General features: G+C 39.9%; 1 protein-coding gene across 1 annotated transcript in view; it reads left to right on the top strand.

Moving 5' to 3' along the window:
- Positions 1 to 25,479, top strand: part of Zswim5 (zinc finger SWIM-type containing 5) — a 112,454-nt gene that overhangs the window by 67,162 nt on the left and 19,813 nt on the right. The window contains exons 2-5 of the mRNA XM_021633421.2: positions 1,943 to 2,299; positions 8,538 to 8,686; positions 12,396 to 12,546; positions 19,765 to 19,944. Of these exons, the coding sequence (XP_021489096.1) occupies positions 1,943 to 2,299; positions 8,538 to 8,686; positions 12,396 to 12,546; positions 19,765 to 19,944 (837 nt within the window). The remainder of the gene's footprint in view (positions 1 to 1,942; positions 2,300 to 8,537; positions 8,687 to 12,395; positions 12,547 to 19,764; positions 19,945 to 25,479) is intronic.

Genomic DNA, 25,479 nt, shown 5'->3' with positions numbered 1-25,479 from the left:
TTTTCCTACTCTTACTCTGGAGTGCTCCAGTCATAGACATGTGTCACCACTGTGGGTTTGACACATTTGTTGATTCATATACCAAGTGATACTTGGTATACGTTGAAGATAAAGAAAATGTAACATGATTTCAAGGTGGTATCCTGTCAAGAGGTCACAGCATGCATGTATCTATATACATAAAAAGCCAGTGGTTTCCTAGAAGTTGGGATAACAGGGCCATCATGAGGTAATGGAGGAGAGACTATGGTGTGATTTTTATTCTTATAGTTTTAAACAAGGTAGAGCTGGGCAGAGAGGGAGTCTAAATCATAGCTTGGAATAGAAATTGAAATAAAGCATTTCTTTTTCATGTCAAAGCTTGTTTTGTGATTTAAGGCAAAGTATACTACTTGTAAACTAAACAAGAATGCCTTGAAAGCATTTGCCTCTTTATTCAGGGTCCACTCAATATTAAAGTATTCGGTTTTGGTTTTTGTTTTTTTAATTGGTTGTGGGTTTTGTTTTGTTTTGTTTTGTTTGACAGAGTCTCTCTGTGAAGCCTGACTGTCCTGGAACTTTCTATGTAGACTGGGCTGGCCTTGAACTCACAGAGATCCACCTGCCTCTGTTTCTCCCTACTCTAAAATTGTTTAAACTTGTACATGATGTGATAGAGGTACAGTGGAGCAGCGGTCTATTTATGTGTTCTCTTAACAGCATCACTACAGGTCCACCATTCCTGCTTACTTTGCACCAAAATATAAGCCTGTTATAGGGAAGAAATAGAGCTATTGGCCCTTATGGCCTGCTGGAACCACTAGTGAAGTAAATATTACATGTTCTTTTTAACGGCTTCTCCTCAATCTACCCACCGTCCTTCAACTTCTACAATGGGTAAAAGGGGCTATTGTAAAAGCTTATAGTTCTGGGCTGTTTGAGTACTTAGTAAATAGGATGGCTTTATGATATACATGGAGTTGTTTTGATTTGATTTTTACAGGTGCCTGCTATTGAGGAAAAGGTGAGTGAAGAATTCATCACAGATACATAGAAAAATATTATAAAGTAGTTGGGTTTTCCTGTGAGTGTTGGGCAACACTTGGTGTTGGTTCTGTTACTTTTTTTGTTAAGAGAACACTGTACTCCAACTGAAGAGATAGCTCAGCTGATGAAGTGGCTGCTGTACAAGCAGGAGACTGGGGGCACTGGCACACTCAGAGAGGTGGAGGCTGGAGGATCAGGTTCCAGGGTCATCCTTGACTACATAATGAGTGGGAGATATCCTAGGCTACACAACACCTTATTTCAAAATAAAGAAAGAAAGAAAGCGTTCTTTCTGTATTTCATTGGTTTTGTTGTTGTGTGCTTTGTGAATAGAAACGTGATACTATAGGATCCTTTTACCAAGTTCTCTGTATCTTAGGTTTCTTGCTTTTTGGTTGTTCCAAATGGTCACCATTTTTGGAATTGTGGGTTTTGTTTTTTTTTTTTTTTAGGATGAAATGTCCTTAATCATACTTATTCTTTCTTCTGTTCTTCCTTATTGAATGTTTTTTAATCTCATTTATAGTACTCAAACCACTCTAGATTGTGCAAGTGTTGTTTGTGGACTTGTCTTTATCACGAATTTAAGTTCAAAATCTACTATTCTTAACTTTTAAGGGTTTCTTTTTTAGCCATTTGAGACTGCAATGAAAACTAAGAAATCTCCTTCCGGAAAAATATGTACAAAAGTATATTAAAAGTTTTTTCATTAGTCCAAGAGATTCAATCCAAGATAAAGGATTCTTGTTTTTCTGGATGGTGTGTTCCTTGAGGAAGGTCCATAAGTCTCCCTCACTGAGCTTGGTCCAGGCAGATCTCACTACCTGTGCAGGAGACCTCACTGAATTGCAAATGACTAAACCCCCTAAGTTTAAACTAAAGACTCTAAACAAGATGTTTCTCTTTGCTTCCCCAGGCTTTCATCTGAGTGGCACAGTAACTGAACCAGCCACTGCTTCTGAACCAGCAGTGACTTACAAAGTTGCAATCAGTTTTGATCGATGCAAAATCACATCTGTGACCTGTGGCTGTGGGAATAAGGACATATTCTACTGTGCTCACGTGGTAGCACTCTCACTCTACAGGATCCGGAAGCCAGACCAAGTCAAACTTCGTCTTCCTATCTCAGAAACCCTCTTCCAGATGAATAGGGACCAGCTACAGAAGTTTATTCAGTATTTAATCACAGCACACCACACGGAAGTTCTTCCCACTGCACAGAAGCTGGCAGACGAGATCCTGTCCTCCAGTTCAGAGATCAACCAAGTGAATGGTAATTGTATAACACTTTCTTGATTTAAAAAACTTAACTTTGCCAGGCACAATGGTACCCAGCACTTGGGGAGGCAGAGGCAGGGGGATTGCTGTGAGTTCAAGGCCAATTTGGTCTACAAATCGAGTCCAGGACAGGCTACCCAGAAAAATCCTGTCTCAAAAATGTTAACTTTTTACACAGAAAAACCCTGTCTCAAAAAACAAAAATGTTAACTTTTTCACAACCACTCTTAAAAGCAACCCTTTCCTCGCTTGCTGTGTTGCTTTATTGTATTTTAAGAGGTTGGTTGGAATTTTTCTGTTGTAATAATCTAACCTTAATCAGTAATACTGTCCAAACAACTGTGATTAACTCTTAGTTTCCTTTCCTTTTTTTTTTTTCTTTTTTTTTTTCCCCTTTCAGTTTTCTTTTTAAAAAGACAGGGTTTCTCTGTATACCTTTGGCTGTCCTGAAACTTGCTCAGGCTGGCCTTGAACTCATAGAGATACACCTACCTCTGCCTCCTGAATGCTGGTATTAAAGGCATGCACCACTGCCTGGCAGCCCTTAGTTTCTGAAAGCAATTCATTTCTACTCTGTAGATGTTTTGGCATGAAGTGTTGATAGCATTTTACTTCTTGACTTTGTTGGTAGCTACACAGTTTTAATCACTATGTAATAATCTATACTATATATTGTGCAGTTTTCATAATTTATGTTATAATAGATGTTTAAGATCTAAGGGTGTAGGTCAGTGATAGAGCTCTGGCCTGACATGTTCAAGGACCTGAGTTAGGTCCTTAGCTAAATTAAAAAGAATTTAGTTCATTTCTATTTTTTCCTTTTTTTTTTTTTTTTTTTTTTTTGAGACAGTGTTTCTCTGTGTAGCCCTGGCTGGCCTAGAACTTATTCTGCAGACCAGGCTGGCCTTGAACTCAAGAGATCCTCCTGCCTCTGTGTACCACCATGGCCCAGGCATTAATCGTGGTAAACTATGGTATTTTATGTTTGTTTATTTTTTTTTAATGCTTTGGTGTAATTTCTGTAGAAAGTATATACTACTTTTATAATTCAAAAAGATGTTTAAGAACAAAAGGACCGGTACAGTGGCCACACCTATAATCCCAGTACTTGAAAAGTTGAAGCAGAAGAGTCAAGAACTTAAGGTTATTCTCACTTCACAGCAAGTTCAAAGCTTTAACTGTATGAACTCTTAATCGAGGAGCAAAGACTGGTGGGATGGTTCCTCAGACCTCCATGCTCCCTTAGGGCATGTGTGATTATATAGCCTCTTGAGAAAAAGCCAATTCCTGAAAGAGTAGACTTATCTGAATAGTAATGTAGACAATCAGAGGATTTTAAATCAGAGATGGTGTGATACTTCTAATTTAACTAATTGTGCATTTCATCTGTGGCTTGATTAATAATTATTTATGGGAGATATCCCTCCCATTTTATCCTCTGATCACCCCAAGGACTATCACACTAAAGTGTCATGTACTTTGACATGTTACCAGTACTAGAAGGTCAATCACCTCATTCTCATTCTTTCTATGAGAAGGCTCAAATATCCAAACCAACAAACCTATATAAGAACATTTTAATTTAATGTAATTTAAATCAATAGGTATGGACTGAGAGATAGTGGACAGATAACGAAGCCAGTTAGTAAACCCCAGTTTGTAAACTTGCTTACCTAATTTAAGTCGTTCTGCTCACTTACTCCTAAATATTCCCCCTCCTCTATCTGACTCTTGAAGGTAGGCATTTATCTTTTTTTTATCTCATTTTATGTGATCTCTGTAGACAAATTTTCAGCTACACCCTTGATTTCAGATGTCATCTATTTGTCATGATACACAGATTCATTTTCCCAGTCCAGCTCCCGTGAGCTTTATATATCCACACAGAGATATTCCAAGATCTTACCTTTTTAAATTTTGGGTGGTGCCAGGGATTGGACTGATGGCCTTTTGTATGTTAGGCAAGTGTTCTACCGTGGGAGCTGTGCCATGACAGAGTTAACTTTCTCAAACTTGCTTATTCTTATTCTTCTGCTTATTTACCACCACAATGATTAGCACTATGCTCCAGACACTGATACAAACCTGTATTCATCTTTAACATATTTTTTCTATATGCATTCCACTGAAACATCCGTTCATCTTAAATATTCATAGTTTTCATTTCTATAGCACCATCACCCTAAATTAAACCATTACGATTTTTCTCCTAGATTGCCCTTTATCCTGTCTTTTGTAGAGCCATCCCAAGTGATTTTTCCCTAACTGCAGATACTGTCACATCATCTCTTTTGTTTGTTTGCTTTTGAAACAGGGGTCTCATTAAGTAGCTCTGAGTGTCCTGGAACTAACTCTGTAGACTTGGTCTTGAACGCAGAGATTTTTGCCTGCCTCTGCCTCCCAAGGGTTGGGATTAAAGGTTATGCACCACCACTGCCAGGCCATATCATTTCTTATCTAAAATCCTGCATTGGTCTCCTATTACTATTAGGAAGAAATCCACATTTCTTTGGCTTACAAAACATTGCATGAACTAGCTTTGGCCTACATTACATGATTTTCCCTTGAGAGACTATCTTCTCTTCTCCCACTACAATTGTGTTTAATTATATTGGAGTTTATGACTTCATGCTGTCTTTGAACAAAAAATACACTCGGTATTTCGGCCACTCTGTGCCAGGCAGCCTTCCATTCACTCCTCCAGTGTCATTTTTAAGACTACTGTGGCCTCTCTTTCCACATAGAAGTGTGTATGTGTATGTGTGAAGAACTGCAGAAGTAGTTTGTGCTCTGGGTTCAGTCTTCAGCATAACAGGAAAATATGAATGATTTTTTGTTTTCTCTCCTTCCCTCCCTCCTTCTTCCTCCCCCCCCCCAATAGTCCAAAGCCTCCAGGAGGAAATGGATTGTATCAGTTTTGTTTTTCACTAACTATTAGTATTTGACACAAATTCTGGTACATATTAGGCTCTTAGTAAACACTGATTATTGGCTAGCTCTGTTATGGTTTGTTTTTGAAGTAAGATCTCACTATATTGCTTCAGCCAGAATTCTTGAACAAAGGGACCCTTCTTCCAGGGCCTTACCAATTATTGGGATTAAAAGCACATATTACCGAATCTGGCTAAATGTTTGTTTAATAAATGAAACTGTTGGGGTTAGATGGCTCAGTGGTTAAGAGCACTGGCCACACTTCCAGAGGACCCGGGTTCAATTCCCAGCACCCACATGGTGGCTCACAACCATCTATAACTGTAGTCCCATATCACTGGGATTGTTCACACAGATCTCTTCTGATATGCAGACATACATGCAGATAAAATACCCATCTACATAAATAAATCTTTTTAAAACAAATGATACTGTCTCATGAAATATTCTGTGGTTCTGAGCATGATGCTACACACCTGTAATTCCAGTACTTGGAAGGCCAAGGAAGGAGAATCCAGAGTTCAGAGCCAGTTTTGTCTACATCATGAAATTGAGGCCAGCCTTGTCAACAGAGAAAGACCACGTGTTACACACACACACACCCTCTGTGGAGCCTCTTGCCATTTCATGCTTTTTTCAGATGACTGTAATAGTCTTTAACAGTCACACCGATTTTCTGTTGTATCTTACCTAAATGTTGACTTACGCGCTTTTCTTTTCTTCGCAGTGACCTAGCCCTATCTTAGCAGATCATTCTGTAGCAGCGTACTAGGTGTTATCTAATGTGCCTGATTTTTTCCACAACTGCTATGACCATGTGGATTCAGAGTGTTCTCTACTTTTCTACTTTTCTTCAAACCTTCTCAAATCCTGAGAGATACCATTCTTTACTTCCAGCCAGTTGATTAAGGCCAGATCTCTTCTTAGGCAGGTTCCTAAATCTGCTTTCTCACCTCCTAATGGAATCACCTAGAATTATAATTGGTCCAACCACCTCTGCTCTGCTGCTAGACCAGTGTTTGCTCAGTCCTTAGACCCAAAGTACCCAGAAACCCAGTCCTTGGCTTAACCTAATTTATCTCAGTTCCTTCTCAGCTGAGATACGGATTTGGTTCCTAAACATTCCAAAATCATGTCCAAAATAATTGCCCTGACAGTTACAAACACTGTGCTAATAAATTGTTTATCCAAACTTAGCTAGGGAGTGAAGTGTGAGCAAGGAGCCCACAGACTTTCAGGAGAAGACTGTCGTGAATAACTGGGTAGCTGTGTCTTAAGTGGTTTCCTGAGGTAAGCCCAGATAAGAAGGACAACTCTAATACAAGTTTATAAAATCACGTCACCACACCTATAGCTTTAGGAAACCGCACTGTGCTCTAGAAAATAGTTTTATGGTGAAATATAGTATGTTTATTTGTTAAAACATCTCATGTAACCCAGGCTGTCCTTAAATTCACAATAATCAAAGATGGATTTGAATTCCTGATCCATCTGCTTCTACCTCCTGAGTGCTAGGGATTACATATTATGTACCACCACTGTAAGTATTACAGCTAGGAGTAGAAAGGTATCCTGGGAGTCGGGAGCCAAGGGAGACCACAAAGTCACACCACACAACAAACCTCACAATACATTTATAGGGAGGGCAAAATACAGCAGGATGCTGCCTCTGCTTGGATGAGCAAGAGCAGCAGAGAACTGAGCCAAACGCAGGCTTTATATAGGGTTTCTTGGGGGGAGGGAGGTGGAGCCTGCCCTCCCTCCCTTCCTTCCTTCTTTCCTTTCTTCCTTCCTGTAGGGCAGGGCCTGGCCACTCTGCCATTTCCAGGGGCTTACATTGCCATACCTAGCTAAAAAAAAATACAGTTTTATGTTCTAAAAAATATTTTTAGCTTTTAAAGTAATGTATGTATGTTAATACAAATTTGAACTTGACAGAGGAGAAAGCAAGGTAATAAATACTGCTTTCCTAGGGGGGGGAAATGTTACGATTTTTCCTTCTGTGTTGAAGATACAGAGGAGAAACAAACTCAGTTTCCCCTCCCATACCCTCAGAATACAGCTATGGTCAACTATTTGGGAACTTTTTTCTTTGCACACCAACTTTACAGTGACCAGTTTTACAGTAGACACCAACACATCCTCTAATATAATTCATTTTTAGTACTAACTACCTGGAGATGGTGTAAGACTACATGGTGGCGGCTCGGTCTCCGGAACTGTTCCCCAATTCTCCCAGTCTCATGCCCTGCGCTGTTTTAGCTTTTAACTGGCAGACTGAATCACCATACATCAAGGTTCCCACACTCAATTAATTTGCTGAGGTAGGCCACAGAACCAGGGAAACATTTTACTTACATTTGCTGGTTCTTTATATTATCAAAGGTACAACTGAAAAATACACAGGACGAAGCATTTGCCAGGAGAGGCTGTGCTTCTATACTTTCTCCAGGCACGCTGCTCCTGAGAATGCTCCCCCATGGTCTATTCTGCAAATTCTATGTCCTCGTCCTCCTCATTAGAGTCTTACACATAGGCAGATCTCTACCTGGGTGAGCAGAGCCAGTCCTGAAGCTCTAGCTTGTCTCAGCTGCCACCAGCAACTCATTAGCACACAGAAAAACACCACTTTGAAAATTCCAAGGGCTTTAAAGTTGCATGACATGATCAACAGAAGACCTGGGTTTGATTCCCAGCACTCCCATGGCAGCTAATAATTGTAACTCTAGTTCCACAGGATTTGATGTCCTCTTCTGGCTTCTGCAGGCACTGCACACACATGTGATATACAGATGTACGTGTAGTCAAAACACCCATACACATAAATGGAAAATCTTTTAAAAAATAGTTGTATGCCATGAAATATAGTCCAAATATATATTTAACAACAGCACATGTGTATTTCTTTTTGTTGTTATTGTTATTGTTATCAGTCAGGATTTTTCTGTATAGCCCTGGCTGCCCTGAACTTGGTCTGTAGAACAGGCTGGCCTCGAACTCATAAAGATCCACCTGCCTCTGCCTCCCAAGTGCTGATACTAAAGGCATGCACCAGCATCCAGCAGAATATTTGTATTTCATTCTAGGCTTTTGAGTAGTAATAGACCTGAGAAGACTACAACTATGACTTCTGTTAATGTAAAACTAGCATGCATCTTACAGACCTGAGAAGACTACAACTATGACTTCTGTTAATGTAAAACTAGCATGCATCTTACATTTCTGAAGTCTTGCACAGTTGCAAAGCACTGACTATCTGCATCTATATGCTCACAGTGTGCCATCATTCCCATTCTTCACAGGCGCCCCTGACCCCACAGCTGGGGCCAGCATTGATGATGAAAACTGTTGGCACTTGGATGAAGAACAGGTCAAAGAACAAGTGAAGCTTTTTCTCTCCCAGGGAGGTTACTATGGCTCTGGAAAGCAGCTCAATTCAATGTTTGCCAAGGTAAGAAATAAAAAGGCTGGCTTTCTTTTTTTCCCTTCTTCCTTCCTTCCTTCCTTCCTTCCTTCCTTCCTTCCTTCCTTCCTCCCTCCCTCCCTCCCTCCCTCCCTCTGTCCTTCCTTTCTCCCTTCCTTCCGCCCCTACACCTGTTTTTCTTTCTTTCAAATGTTAAATAAACTGGGCTCATCACACTTCTGCCTTCCAGTATATCTAGCTGTACAGAGTGCTTAAAACCTAGCAGGAGACAAGGTAAGCAGAGCCTCATGAGCAGGTTATTCCATGGAGTCCAACTACCTTTCCTCTGGTAGTCTATTCTTTCTGCTTTACTCTCTAAATGAGCCAATAGTGCTGGAGAACTTTAGCAAGGAACTGTCTTCTCTTTGCTATGAATCAAAAGCTGTCTGGTGAATCTTCAGAGACTAGAGTTTCAACAGTGTTCCACAAGAGACTATTTTGAAACTGGAGGTACCTGTGCTAGGCAGGCTGGATTTGTTTTTGTTGTTTGTTTTCTCTCTCTTTCCATTTACACTTTACTGGGATATACCATATGTACTGTTTGGTTTACCCATATAGCCAGTACAGTTTTGGCTGGAGATACAGGTCAGAGGTAGAATACTTGCCTAGCATGTGCAAGACCCAAGTGTGCAGTTCAGTGGGTTTGTGGGGTTTAGTGTTTTAGGGCTGGTTTATTCACAGTACTTAGTATAGAGTCATCACCACAGTCAACATTCTCATCACCTTGGAAAAGAACTTTATGCTATTACCTGTCAGTCATAAGTGAGCTGCTTCAGAAACAAACTGTATTTGTAGCCTGTATTTGCTACTTTGTGGCTTCTTCTTTCTTTCTCCCTTTCTACCCATTTTCTTCCATCCTTTCAACCCCCAAAACCCTAGATAAGGGAGAAAAAAGAGTAGAGAGGGAAGGAAAGAGATCCATGAATAAAGTCAGAAAGGGGGTGATGTTTTCATTAGACTATTCCCTGCTGATTAGGGCCTTTGAATTCCTTGGAGCAAGTTTGATCTTCGTGGTCAGGATATCTACTTTATTTTTCTTGTTTTTGTGCATGACTAACAACAGCAACCAACAACAACCCAACAATGACCGAACAACAACCCAACAATAACTCACCATGCCTCTCAGGGCCCTAGCATCTACATACCCTCTGAAAAGTCCCCTGAATACCAGTCATCACACAGTTGCAGAAACTATCTGCAACTGGCAAAATCACGCCTCTGCTGGAACATGAGGCAAATTATAGTCAGCTGCTATGAAGCAGCCCCATATCTCCACAACTGGGATTAAAACAAAAATATATTCTTAAACTATGTCTGTGTTTTTTAAAGAAACACAGCATCAATTTTATTTAAAAAAACAAAACAAAACAAAAAAAAACCAATAAATTCAGAGGTGATGTCAATTTTGTTGGTCTTGATTTAACAGCTAGTACTGATTTCACATTATAGTCGCAGGGTTTCTTTAAAACATATTTTACAGGGAGGATTTTTAGGACATGAGTGTAGCACCCAGAGCATAACTATATGGAATCAGTTCTCTGTTTCCTCCTTTTTCTGAGTTCCAGGGATTGAATTCAGTCACCAAGCTTGAGCAGAGTATCTTTATCTGACACTGGCCCCACAGTTTCTTTCATTTCAACCTAATTACTAATATTAATTCTAAGATCACACATTATATATCATCCCAGTTTTATAGACATACTATCTATTGTCTATCATTTTACATATGTATGTGTGTTTATGTACCTATATTGTATGTATGTGTGTATGTGTATGTATGTATGTAAGTATGCATGCTTGAGCTGGGAGAAGCAGATGCTTTAACTCTTTTTGTTGTTGTTACAAAAAGATTGAGTTATAGTGGTCAGTGAGGCCTCTCTGAAGTCAAACATAGAGAACAGACACATGCAAAGAGAGTCACTCAAGGGGGTTAGATAAAATATTAACATGAGGGTCTGGGAAGATGATTCAATTGGTAACCTCACTTGCAGTCAATTCCTTGCAGTGCTGGTAAAATAGGAAGTGGAAATGCTGGATCCTTGGAGTTCATTGGTTAATGGGTGTAGCCTACTTAGCAGAGTTCCAGGCCACTGAGACATGATACAAAAGATGAAGTGTATCTGGGGAACAACAGGCAAGGTCATTCTCTAACTTTCATACAAACGTACATACATATGCATATACAGGTACACATACATGAAGATATTGACATGAGAGCCCAGAACTGTTCTAGGATGCAGAGCAGATTCCAAGTACAGAGCTAGTTCAAGATGGAGAGCCAGGTTAGAAGAGCAGCAGTCTAAGCAGGCATTAAGCAGAGGGGTCAAGCTGAGCTGAAGCCCCCAGTCAAGAGTTTGTTCACCTGCTGATAGTTTTTGTCAGGTGGTGTGCTGATGATTAGCAGGTGTCCCTGCACCCCATTATTAAGTGTCCCCTTTTTTATTTGGCCCAGGTAAGGAGATTGCAGCATCTGTTGGTAACTGTTGTTTTCCATAAGTTCACCTGCTTTTTTTTTTTTTGACATGGTTTTAACATCCATGTTCCTGATTTGTTAAGTTCACGGGTGGTAATGTTTTGCACAAATGTGTCGTATCAGCATGTGCCCTTGGTTTATGCTGAGCAGATGGTAGCTACTTATTTGCAGAAACAAGAAGTGGACTCTTCTGCATCAGCATTAGCACTCAACATGGACCAAACTGTTGTTTTATAAAATGCAATTAGTCTGGGCATTCAACACAGAGTAACTAGATCAGATACCAGCCTTATCTCCATACTAACACTCTCTCTTATCCTCCGTGTCCTCTTACCTACCCTAGTTCTCAGTAATAACCTCCAATCTACTTTCTGTCTTTATAATTCCCCCTATTCTAGACTTTCAAATAATAAAAATATACATGTGTGAAAGTGTGGGCGCAGTTTGTGACTGACTTCTTTTACTTCTTGGCCAGATACTTTAAAGGTTATCTTTATGTTTAAGTAACAGTCCATTATATTTATCCTTTGTCTGTTGGTGGACACTTGTATTACATTGGCTACTCTAAAAAAGAAAAATGTTGCTATTAACATTCTTTTTTTTTTTTTCCAAGGCAGGGTTTTCCTGTGTAACCTTGGCTGGCTTGGACTCACTTTGTAGACCTTGAACACACAGAGATCCACCACCTCTGCCTCTTGAGTGCTGGAATTAAAGACGGGTACCACTACTGCCCGACAAGATGAACATTTTTTTTTTTTAAGATTTATTTATTATGTATACAATGCTCTGTCTGCATGTACACCTGCACTCCAGAAGAGGGCACCAGACATGATGGTTGTGAGCTACCATATAGTTGTTGGGAATTGAACTCAGGACCTCTGGAAGAGCAGCCAGTGCTCTTAACCTCTGAGCCATCTCTCCAGCCTGCTATTAACATTCTTATACAAGTTCTATGTAGACAATTTTCCGAGATTTCTTGACATCTAGGCCAGTACTGTTGTTATTCTTTTATTCCAGCCATCCTAGTGTGTTTGAAGAGGTATCACATTATATATAACAGGCTTTTTTGATATGTGTAGGAATGTCACTTACAGAGTTGAGAGACTTTCTGTCTCTTAAATATGCTACAGAAGTACAGCATCTTTTCCACCTGTTCTCCATCCTTCACCTTGTCATTTTCTATGCTACGCAATTACTAGTCACTTGTCCCTCCTTATATTTTAGGTTCGAGAGATGCTCCGGATGAGAGATTCTAATGGAGCCAGGATGCTGACACTTATAACTGAGCAATTTATGGCTGATCCACGCCTCACACTCTGGAGGCAGCAAGGAACAAGCATGACAGACAAGTGCAGGCAGCTCTGGGATGAGCTAGGTAAGTCCCTATCCCTATCCCTCACAAGTCCTGTATCCTATCAGCTTGCTCTCTAGATTAGTGAACATTTGCTGTCAGTGTTTGTGTGTGTCCTCCTAATTCTAGCTGGTGAAACATTTTAAGCTCTGTAGAAGCTTCCTAATCTCACTTTGTTGCTTGTACAGCAGTGTGCTTTCCTGTTAAGGATTCTGTGTCATGTTACCTACATAGAAGCCATTGCTGAAAGAAAACCTCCTCACTTGGCTTCAGCTCTCTCTCTCTCTCTCTCTCCTCTCTTTGTTTTCCTCTCTTCTCTTTTTTTTCTTTCATAAATAATTATCAATCAACCAGCCGCCAGGCGGAGGGAGTGGAGAGAGCCAGGTCCAGGTTCGTTCGCTTCAACATGGGCAAGTTTGCCGAAGCCCAGGAGCTGTACTCTGCTTTCATTGGCCAGTGCGCAAGTCACAGGAGCAGATGCAGCCCTGAGGATCTGGCCGCCACATATAACAGGGGGTAAACCAAGTACTTCAGCGTTGGTTTTCATCAAGCCATGGACGACTGCACATCTGCCGTAAAAGTCCTGCCCAACCTTGAAGTTCCGTATTACAACAGAGGCTTGATACGCTATAGGCTGGGGTATTTTGATGAAGCTTTGGAAGATTTCAAGAGGGCATTAGACCTAAATCATGGATTTCAAGATGCTGTTTTGAGCTTAAAACAGACTCTTCTAAACAAAGAAGAAAAGCAATGAAGAAATGCTGAAAAAAAGTTACTGAAACTTTTAGCTTATTGAGATTTTAACTCATGACCCTTAAATCTGCATATGTCTGGCTCTGAGATAGACCTGGAAGTATTCTGATTATATGTGAGAGAGTACATTTTAGAAGTGAAAGTAAAATACTGTGCTTATTAATTTCAACAGAGACCATGTTGGATAAATCTTTTAAATAATACCGAAGTATAAATGTACATTTTTACAGCAAATATTTACATCAATATGTATTATTTTTAGTAAAGGTTTTATTTTTACCAAATTAAAAAAATAATTATTAATCAAGCCACAGATGAAGTGCACAATTAGTTAAATAAGAAATATCAAACCATCTTTGATTTAAAATCCTCGGTGCCCTATTACTACTAGCATAAGTCCACTCTGGAAAGCATTTCAGGAACCGGCTTTTTCTTTTTTCTCATGAGGCTGTATAATGACACATGTCCTAACCTAGTTTTTAGTCTCAGGATCTGGGGCTCAGCTGATAGAATGTTTCCCTAACATGTACAAGGCCCAAGGTTCAATCCTCAGCACTGTATAAAACCAAGTATACTGGGACACACCCATAATCTCAGCACTTAGAAGGCAGAAGAAGGAGAAATAGGAATTTAAGATCATCTTCAGTTACTAAGTTCTAGGCCACTGGGGCTACATAAACCCTTTCTTTACAAAACAAAACCCAAAAAAATACCTACCTTAGCCTCACTTTTGTTGCTTTCCTTGAGTCTCCTTTCTAGCCAGACCACCCAGGTGTGAGGAGGTCTCTAGTATTTAAACTTTGACCTTCTACTCTACTATTTTTTCTCTTTTTCTGTACTTTATGGCAAGCCAGGCATGGTGCAAATCTCAGCATTCAAGAGGCAGGAGAAAGCTGGTGTCTGTACTTTAAAGACATCCTGGTCTGCATAGAAAGGTCAAGGTCAGCCAGAACTGTATGCTGAGATCTTGTCTCAAAAAGTAAAAAACAAATAAATATAAACAAATAGAATTTTAAATTAAAAAAATAAGAGTTGAACCAGTATAAACAAACTTTTTTCAGTTAGTATCTGAAATTGAGGCTAGGTGGCTTTTAAAACATTTCTGTTTGGGAAAAAAATTCCATTGTACTTTAAGAGGTTGTGAAATCTGGGCTCAGTCATTAAGAACACACATTGTTCTTGCATCGGACCCGAGTTCGGTTCCCATGTCAGGCAGCTCACAACTACTTGTAACTCCATATCCAGGTGATGCCTCCTATCTCAGGCACAAGCACATATACAGATGTTACATACATCTACATGTAAATAAATAATAATAAAGTAATATTTAGAAAAAGGCTGTGAAATCCCTATCTGTGCTTAAGTTAAAAAGCATTCCATTACTGGGTATGGTAGCTATAATTCCAGCATTTGGGAGATATAAGTCAGGACGAGGAAAGTTCAAATCCAACTTGCCTGAACAGTTTAATTTAGCAAGACCCTACTGGGGGAAAATCACTTCATTTCTGCTTATTGCTAACTGGAGGCTGAGAAAGTATCCGACACAGCCACATAGCCAGTCTTGAGAAGCACCTGTTTTCCCTGTGCAGGAGAGTGAGGTGGTCAAAGAAATAGTTCCCATTTGTTCTTTGGTCCCCATTTCTGTTTTAAGCCATTAATTGTGATGTGTTTGGTGAGAAATTATACAGAGACATTTTCAATGAACTGTATGATTTTTTGGGTCAGGTTTCAGGAGACCTCTCCTGCTCAATTCTAATCATTATAAGTTTTGATGGAATCCACAGATTTTCATTTCATAAGCAAACCCAAATCCCCAAGTGCAAAACTTTTGCAGGTTTCCATTCTGATGTTAACATATCTTTATAGTGTATAGGTTGATTTAATTCCATAGGGGTTTTTTTTTGGGGGGGGGGATTGTTTTGTTTTTTGTTTTTTGTTTTTCCTATAACCCAGTGTCTCTCTCTCTCTCTGCTGCTGTTGTTCCTTTTTTATTAACATTCAGAAAGTTTAAAGTTAACAAAGCACTGTTTTGTCTATCCCTGGGAGTTTATATTCTGACTTTTTGTTTCACAAGCTTTTTAAAAAATTTATTTATTTATTTATTTATTTATTTATTTATTTATTTAGTGTTTTGCCTGCATATATGCCTGCACCCCAGAAGAGGGCAACAGATCTCATTCTAGATGGTTGTGAGCCACCATGTGGTTGCTGGGAATATGAACTCAGAACCTTTGGAAGATCAGCCAGTACTCTTAACCTCTGAGCCATCTCTCCAGCCCTCATAAGCATTTTTAAAGGTGCTTTCTACAACTGCTTGTCCTGTAGGATTGTGTGGTGTGCCTTTAATATAATTTATAGTATGCAAAGAATTGCTTCATCTTACTGAAAACATATTCGGGGTATTGTTATTCTTAATTTGTACAAGTATACTCATAATAGCTATTATATCCAGTAAATATGTAATTACAGAATCAGCCTTTTCAGAACTCAAAGCAGTTGCCCATTGAAACCCTGACTATGTATCAATGGTATGGTGTACAAACTTTAGTTTTCCAAATTCTGCAAAGTGAAACATATCCATCTGCCAGGTTTCGCTTCTTTTGGTACCCCTAGGGTTACTTTCAGTGAGTTTGGTTGTTCAAAGAACAAGTAGAACATTTTCTTAATACGTTTCTTGGCTCGTTGCCAAGTGATAGAATTTTTTTTCTTTAAAACTCTACTGTTGGGCTGGAGAGATGGCTCAGTGGTTAAGAGCACTGTCTGCTCTTCCAAAGGTCATGAGTTCAATTCTCAGCAACCACATGGTGGCTCACAACCATCTATAATGTGAACTGATTCCCTCCTCTGGCAGGTGTAAATGCAGATAGAACACTCATATACATAAAATAAATCACTCTTTAAAAAAAAAAAAGTTTACTGTTAACATGGCATTTTGTGAAATTTGGAGGCTTATTAATAATTGGTCAGTCTCTTCATTTCCTTGTGCTAGTAGACCTGGCAAGCCTGTATGAGACCAAATATTGGGTGATATACAATGGATAGTCTTCATTTCTGCTTGCCATTGCAGTCGCATAAACAGCAAGGTTAATTCTTGAATTGTCAGGAATAAACTGAGCAGTTTCTATATGCAAAACAACTTGGTCTAGATATTGAGAGTCAGTAATTATATTAAGAGATTCAGGAAAATCTAATAATGCCATAAGAAGTATATACAACTCTGATTTTTTAACTGAAGTATATGGACTTTGAATTACTTTGCTTATTTTGTCTGATTTATGGCCTGCCATTCCCAACTAATTTGGATCCGTGTAGAATGTAGATGCTTCAGGAATTGGTGTTCCCATTACAGTATGTTGGGGAATCCAGTTCTTTATACAAACTGGAAAGGCTTATTTTTAGGATATTTGTTATTAATTTCTCCCAAATAGTTGTTACAAGTTCTTTGCCAATCCTCATTGATTACCCATAATGACATAATCTCAACATACTAAAAAGCACTATGATTTTGACCTTCCAGTCCCACACATTTAACCCATTGCACACTTTGTTTTATTTGAGATAACTTTTTTGTTCCTAGAAACTGTGCATAAACCATTTGAAGTGTCCATTCTATATTCCAAGATTTTTGTGAAATGATAATTACATCAGCTCCTGTATCCACCAAACCTTCTATTTCAGTACCATTCATTTGCAGTTTTAATTTTGGCCTCTGATTATTAACCACTGTTTGCTAGAACACATGTTTTCCAGTATTTCCGAACCCTCCTGTTTTTTCTACTGGAATGGCTTTGCTTTTAAAGTAGGGAAACAGTAACAGCTGAAATTAACACCTATGTTAATTTGCATCTTTCTCTCTTTTTTTTTCTTATATAAGCCATAATTTTAATTTCTCCTTTGAAATCCTCATCTGTAATTCCTGGATGCACAATGAAGTCTTGGGAAGTCAATCCACTCCTTCCCAAGATCATCCCTACGGTCCCTGGGGGCAAAAGGCAGTAAACTCAAGGAGTTGTTTTGTAACATTGAATTTTGGGGGATAGGATAAGAGACTTATCTCTGGTCAAGTCTAGGGTAGCACTGCCTACAGCAGGGTGCATGAGACTGACAATACTTCCTTGCGGTTTTTCTGCCTGTTTGCTAGTTCCTGGCTCCTTGACCTACCCAGGGGCTGCGGGGACTGGAAACTGAAGGTGTGCCGCACCAGTCAGGGCTGTGACCTGCCTTCTAGCACAGCTTGTTTTCTTCTTTCCTCCTGCTCAGTCACTGCGTCTGAGCTTTTATTTCTCCCTTTTCCAGTGCTGCTCGCTCTCCAAGCGCTTCCATCTCTACCCGTTATCTTTCCTGTTGCACAGCCAACTCTGCAAGCCTTTTAGAAATGAGAGAATAGAGTGACCCTTTGGGTTCCCATTTCAGCCATTTTTTTGTTTCTCAGGTTTCTCCCTTTCCACTCACAATTTTTCCAGCTGCCCAGCCATTTTCCCAGCCTCCTTTGAGACAGAATATAGGAAGAAGTAAAAACAGAAAATCACCTCTGGGAACAAAGCAGGGGATAGCCTAGGCAGAAACCCCAGTAAACCTTTTGCTGACGACTTGAAACAAAATATTCATTCCTTATTCCCCTGCCATTTCCTCTACAGCACTTGAAACCAGATTTCCCATTCTTTTGAGCCCCACACTGGGTGCCACTGATAAGCAGACTTTTTAGCTATTTATTGGGTTCTTTTATCTCCACCCTTCATCTACCCTTCCAACCCCCAACACTAAGTAAGAGATAAAGGATAGAGGGAAAAGGGGGTGTCATTATCATTAGACTACTTTAGTGTTATCATTAGTGTTTTGGAGTTCCTTGGAACAGGGTTGATCTTTGCCAACAGGATATCTAATTTCTTCTTCCCATCTCTTTGCTAACAAACAACCACTTGAAAAGCCACAACAAACCACAACCAACAGCAACCAGCAACAACAGCAGCAACAGCCACCACAGCTTCTCTCCAGACTATAGCATTTATATACTCTTAAGAGACCTCAGAAGTCCAGATTTTATACACTTGCAGAAACTATCTGCCGCTGGCAAAATCACGCCCCTGCTAGAACATGAGGCAAATCATAGTCATCTGCTGTGGACAGTCTGAAGCAGCCTCCTATCCCACACCTGGGATTAAAACAAAAACATATTCCCATAACATTTCTGTGTTTTTAAAGAAACCAAAAATTCTCACTACACTTTGGAGTATGTGATATTTCACCATAGTGACAGAAAACTGGAAAAGTAGTGTTTTAAGGCATCACAAACTTTGATCAGCAGTTCCAAAATCCAAGTCAATGTAAATAATTTTTCTTTGAAAAAAAAATACTAAGATATTTTCTGTAAAAAATTAGATCTTTTAGAATTTTTATCACATGAAACTCTCCTGTTCATATTCCAATAAAATAGGTATTTTTATGTTCTTAGTTTAATAATTAAGGGACTTATAGCTAGGTGTGGTGGTGCACGCCTGTAATCCCAGCACTCAGGAGGCAGGCGAATCTTTGAGTTTGAGGCCAGCCTGGTCTACAGAGTGAATTCCAGGACAGGCAGGGCTACACAGAGAAACCCTGTCTCAAAAAACCAAAATAATAATAATAATAATAATAATAATAATAATAATAATAATAATAATTGAGGGACCTAGAGATAAAAAATCTAGCCAAACTATGAAACTTTTCTGGACATGTTCCTTCCAACATTGCCCTTGTGTTAAGCCCCTTTTTCTGTGTGCTATTATACCCTGAATATGTCTCCTGTGTGTGTGTGTGTGTGCGCGCGCGCACAAGTGTATATGGCGTCCTTGCAGAGGTCAGAGAACAACCTGTTGGTCCTTGGGCGCCTTCCACTTATTTGAGGTGAGGTTTCTCATTGGCCTGGAACTTCGTCATACAGGCCCGAGCCCGAGCTTCCAGAGATCCCCCTGTCTCTACCTCACATCTCACCACGGCTTTCATGGTTTTTGGATTTCAGGCACATGCCACTGCATCTACCTTTTAGGCAGGCCGTAGAGATCTCAACTTGGGTCTTTACATTGGGAAGGCAAGCATTTTAACCCCTGAGCCATCTCCCCAGCCCTATATCGTGAACATACCATAACCTAACACATTATGTTGACACGTCATTATGGGTGTTCATCCGTCTCTCCTACCAGACAGCTCCTGAGGACAGAAAACTTTTACATTGCTGTGGCCACACCAACTGACAGAAACTTAAGACTCACTTGGTTCACAGCTTCACAAGTTTTAGTCCCTCAGCCAATTCTGAAAACCTTAGCAATCATATTCATATTTATATGCAGTGTGTATATATGTATGTGTGTATGTTTCACATGTCTGAGAGAGAAGGAAGCTGATGAGTTATTTGGTTTTTGCTTTGGGGCCATGTGGGTTGTGTGTGTGCTGAAGCAAAGGCATGCATGTTATTCACGGATACTAAGCATGTGGTCTGCTCTGTTTTTTTAGGGGCTTTATGGGTGTGCATAATTTTAAATCCACACTGCAAACTGGAAGAAAAATCCTGTTGGCTTCAGCAGCTGCAGAAGTGGAATGACCTGGATATCTGTCCCCTGGAGGATGGAAACTATGGGCATGAACTGCCTAACATTACCAATGCCCTTTCCCAAAGTGCCAGCCACAGCCCAGGTGAGCCAAATACCTTTGTGTTCAGAACTTCCAAAGGCGGGAGGATAAAGCACCGGGACAAGGCTGGCCTGACAGTCTTTCTGTTTCCTTTGTCAAAATTATTATCCTACATAAGAAAAGCTTCTCTTTTAATTCATGTCAAGATGCTAAATCTTAGATAAGTGTAAGCATTTGTCTGACAGGATGCTATCTATCCTTCTCCACATCAGAGTGTCTCCAGTGGCCAGCGAGAAGTACTAGAGCTGTCTGCCCAATTCCTCTCTAGCCTTCAGGTTCTCTGTGTCTAGTGGATCTGGGCTTCAGTTGGGTTGGTTTGTGTAGCTTAGAAAACTTACTTTAAAGGAGAGACAGAAGCCTGCCAACAACAAAACAAAACAAAATAACAACAACAACAACAAAAAAAAAAAGTGAAAAGTGTCCTGACTAAGGCTAAGTGTCTCTGTCCTGTATTCTCTGCATTCTGGAGGTAGAAGCCAACAGATGGTCCTCCATGAGTAATGTCCTTACCAAATCTCTTCTTCCTCTTGCTTCTTCCTCTGTTTTCCTCAAATTTTTATGAAGTACAGAAAGTACCTCCTCTGAATTTATGGCCAAGACTCCTGGCCATTGTAAGGCAAGTCTAGTTCAGTAATCCTACACCGTTTGCCTTTGAGCCAACTGTTCCGCAGACGTCACTAGTCACAAACATCCACATCCGTATCTGTTCTTCTAACTCTGGTCCTTTGATGTTAACCACTGTTCTTTAGTTCTTTATTGGCAGGAGATTCTTGTCAGACATTGACCTTACACTTGGTCTTTTTTTTTAATAATTTATTTAATTTTATTTTATGTGCATTGGTGTGAGGGTGTCAGACCACCTGCCACCAGGAACTGTTTACAGACACTTGTGAGCTGCCATGTAGGTGCTGGGAGCTGAACCCGGATCCCTTGGAAGGGCAGACAGTGCTCTTAACCACTGAGCCATTTCTCCAGCCCTTGGTCTCTTTTCTTTAAGGAACAGTTATTGGCATTTTCAGCCTCAAGGAAGGAATCAGTTAAATAATTCTTTTTCTTGGTCATCGTCTACTGTACCATTAGTAATGGCTAATATACTGAAGATAATTAAGTTAATGAATCATGAAAAGACTATAATTTGTTACTTCATTAAGCCACCCATTCCTGGCACTCATCTACCGCACAATACAGGACGTTGTTACGTTAATACAGACTTTAGATAGTGAAGAGAATCAATATATACAGTCACACACCCCATTCTGGAAATTCTCATTTTCTGTTGGTTCTTATTGTTACCAGTTCTTTTCCACCCACAGCCCAGTCTCTGTTGTTACCGGGTCATTGTTTTGTTTTGAGATCTCATTATAGAGGCCTGTAGAGACAGCTCAGTGTTTAAGAGAATGGCTGCTCTTCCAGAGGTCCTGAGTTCAATTCCCAGCACCCACCTGGTGGCTTACAACCATCTATAGTGAGATCCGATACCTTCTACACATAGAGCACTCATAAATAAATAAATCTTAAAAAAAGCAAAACGAGCGAAAACCTCATCATCTACCTAGGGCTGTCCTTGAATTTGCTTCAGCCTCCCATATCCTGTGATTACAGGTACATGCTGCCGTATTCAGCTGCTGGTTTCTCTAAGATATTGATAGATTGTCGCCCCACCCATTCTCTCTCCTTACTTCATTTCAGTTTTCTAACTACTTTGTACTTAAGATTATACAACTGAGCATGATTGGAGAGAAATTATGGTAAATGGTCTTATTTTAAATTCATGACTACTCATTTCAATGTCTTCAATGCTTTCTAGTCATCTACTGCATTTGCCTAGTCTGTGCCTGTTTCTTTTAAATTATTGTTTCATACCATCTTTTCCTCAGAATGTTCTGTGCTTCCTCTCTCTTGTTCTCAGCTGAGTTTGTCTTCTTGTTGGTTGACACTGTAGGTACAGTGCTTGACAAGTGAATATATACAAATGTGGCTGCTTTTGTATGTCAACATAAGTTAGTCCTCGGAGAGGAAGGGGCCTCAGTTGAGGAAATGCCTGCATGAAATCCAGCCATAAGGCATTTTCTTAATTAGTGATCGATGGGGAAGGGCTCAGCCCATTGTGGGTAATGCCATCCCTGGGCAATGTGGAAGTGTACGCCAAAGAAACCCTTTCCTCTTCAACCTGCTTTTTGGTCATGGTGTTTTCTCGCAGCAAGAAACCCTAACTCAGATGGATGGAACATCATATGGGCAAGAATGTTCACCCAGAGTACAAGTATCATGAGGTGTGTGGCTCATGCCTTTAATTCTGTCTACATAGGAAGGTCACACGTTGCAGACCAGCCTGCTTCAAAGTAAAAAGCAAAGGACTGCCAGTTGGTGCACAGCTTTAATCTCAGCACTTGGCAGGCAGAGGGAGGCAGATCTGTGAATTCTGAAAAAGCAAAACAAGTGAAAACCTCATCATCTACCTAGGGCTGTCCTTGAACTTGCTTCAGCCTGTGCATAGTGAGATCCAGGAAAGCAAAAGCTACATAGTAAGACCCTAGCTCAAAATAAAATAAAACTATTAATAGAAAGAAATTAGAAGAAAAATTCCAAACCTACCATTTCTGTATTACAGAATAAAAAACAAACAAACAAACAAACAAACAAACAAACTGTTGTTTTAGAGGGTCAAATAGTGTCTGGTGATGGTGGTGCACACCTTTAATCCCAGCACTGGGAAGGCAGAGGCAGGCAGATCTCTGAGCTTGCGGCTAGCCTGGTCTACAGAGTGAGTTCCAGGACAGCCAGGGCTACGCAGAGAAACCCTATCTTAAAAACAAAACAAACATACAAAAAACTAAATGAAAAATCATTCACAAGAATCATACATATTTACTATATATACCAAGAAATAAATATATTTACTTCTGCTCTCAGATTCCCCTTTGACTCTCTACTCATGTTTTCAGCCTCCCCCCCCCACACACACAGAAGGCTCAGTACTGGTCACTTACTTCATCTATGGCCAAGTCTTTTAGCAGGGCTCAGCACTGATCATTTTCTGCCTCTCTCTGACAAAGTCTTACCGCATTACTGCATATAAATCCCCTCCTCTCTGCCTCTCTGACAAAGTCTTAGCTGCATTACTGGCTCAAATGATCTCCTTCAGTAGCTGGGACTGTAGGCATGTACCACCTCACAAAGCTATTCAAATGTTATCTTTTGGGGGCTTGTTTTAAGTTTGGTTTTGTTTTCTAGGGGAGTTGGTTTTTTTGTTTGTTTGGTTGGTTGGTTTGGTTTGGTTTTTCGAGACAGGGTTTCTCTGTGTAGCCTTGGCTGTCCTGCACTCACTTTATAGACCAGGCTGACCTCGAACTTACAGAGGTCTGCCTGCCTCTACCTCCCCGAGAGCTGGGACTACAGGAGTACACCACTGCACCAGGCTTGACTTGCTTTTTTGAGACAAGGTCTTGCTCTACTGTTGGCTGGCCTAGAGCTCATTAGGTGGATCAGGCTGGTATGTGCTACCACACCCAGCTTTTGTTTTGATATTTAGATGGGTCAGTATATCCCAGGCTGAACTAACATCTTTGTGTAGCCAAGAGTGGCCTTGAACCTCTGGCTTCAGCTTTCATCTCCCAACTGTTGAAATTACAGGCATAAGCCACTATGCCAGTATTTTATGTGGTGCTAGGCAAGCATTCTGCCAACTGAGCTGCATCCCTAGCCTCTCAAGTACTATGTTACTAGAGACCACTATATAAAACCTGTAACTCTAACCTAATATCAGCTTGCCTTTTCCCTAACTCTGCTTTACCTTTTCCATAGTATTCATAAACATACATGTCTGATACACTGTATATTTAACTATCTATCCCCATTTCAATGTAAAAGTTAATAGAAACATAGACTTTACTCATCCTACCTGCAACAGTATCTGCTGTGTATTAGGCATGAAGTATTTGATGACTTAATGAATTGTAAAGCAGTGAGGGCCCTGTCCCAATTGTGTGCTGAGCAGACCATAGCAAGTACTCAGTCAGAATGAATGAAAGCTTAGATTCTAGCTAATAGAAGGGTCCATGTATACTCTTATCCTGAATTAAATTAGTCATATGTCCTCTGAGACATTAGATTAAAACAAACCTATGAATTAAATTAGTTTTTATTATTAATAAAAAATAACTTACTACTAACTAAATGTGTTTGTGTTTCTGTGTGTGCATTTATGCATGTGAATTCAGTACCTATGGAAGCAGAGAATATCAGGGCCCCTGGAATTGGAGTTACATACAGTTGTGAGCTGTCTGAGTCATGAGTCCCCTAGACTCTGGTTGTCTTATCTGATCTTCGGTCTTCAGCTTATGGAAGAGTTTATAGTCTATTTGAGAAGATACAGCTGTCCTATGTGGGAAAATAGCAGAGACTAAAATGGCTAAGGAAAAGTTCTATGCAGTTAACATTTGAACTCCAGATAAAGAGCCAGGCTGTCCCCTACAAGGGACTTTAACTCTCTGGACCTCCATTACTCATTTACAAAGTATGGGAACTACTGTACTGTGAAAATAGACGAGATGAAATAGTCAGAGTACAAGATGTGTTAAGAAATGTGTCCATCTCTGTTCTAAGCTCTTTTCATGTATTATCAACAAAATGTTGACTGCATTTAGCTTTGGGACAGACTCAATATTCTTAGACGGGAATATAAAATAGGAGAGAAACAGATAGACAAACAGGTACAGACACAGGGGATGATATGAGTTGAACTTGTTTGTAGTGTTGATTTCCCTGAGGCCCTTTTCCTGAAGAGAGGTAGCATGGTCAGATTTTAATGGGAAGGTTTGTAAGCATCAATTTTTCTTGTAAAGAGCAAGCTATAAGCTGACAGCAGACTGGTAAAGGTACCCGGATGTAAACAGCTTTCATCTTTCTCAGCGTTTGTTTGTTTGTTTGTTTGTTTGTTTCTCGGTTTTATTTGTTTTTTATTTTTAGGGGACCAGAGGCATCTTTGCCTCTATATTGTTTGTTTGTAAAACAGAGTATTATATCACTCAAGCTGACCTCAGACTTGTGAGCTTCCTATGTCAGGCTCCTAAGTCATTTTTTTTTCAGCTTCCCTGACTTGCTCATAATTAATATCTCATTTATTCTGTTCTCCATTCTGCCATGTGACTGGTTACCTCTGCTCAGGTTTCATGTATATGTTCTCCGCAGTCAAGCTGCAAATGAAACAAGTTATGAATAGTTAGGGGTATTATCTAGCTCTTTCTTCTTCTTTTTTTTTTTATTGCTATGGAAAACAATTTATATTCTTACTATTGAGTAGCTGAGCACAACTGTCTCATCAAGCTGTCTTCATGTGGCTCTGAATCCCAGTAGAAAACTGTTCAAAGAAGAAGGAATTCACAACCCTCTGTATAAAGTTTTTGTTTTTGTTTTTGTTTTTGATAGAGGACAATGTAGAAGGGGGTTTTCTGTAACCCATGTTTTTCTTCACCCGCACCTTTATTTCCAGAAATAACAACTCTGAGTCCTTCTATATATTTACAAAACCCTAGGCCA

This window comes from Meriones unguiculatus, chromosome 3, assembly GCF_030254825.1.
Source record: "Meriones unguiculatus strain TT.TT164.6M chromosome 3, Bangor_MerUng_6.1, whole genome shotgun sequence".
Taxonomy (NCBI): domain Eukaryota; kingdom Metazoa; phylum Chordata; class Mammalia; order Rodentia; family Muridae; genus Meriones; species Meriones unguiculatus.
This window is presented reverse-complemented; position numbering and strand designations above follow the sequence as displayed.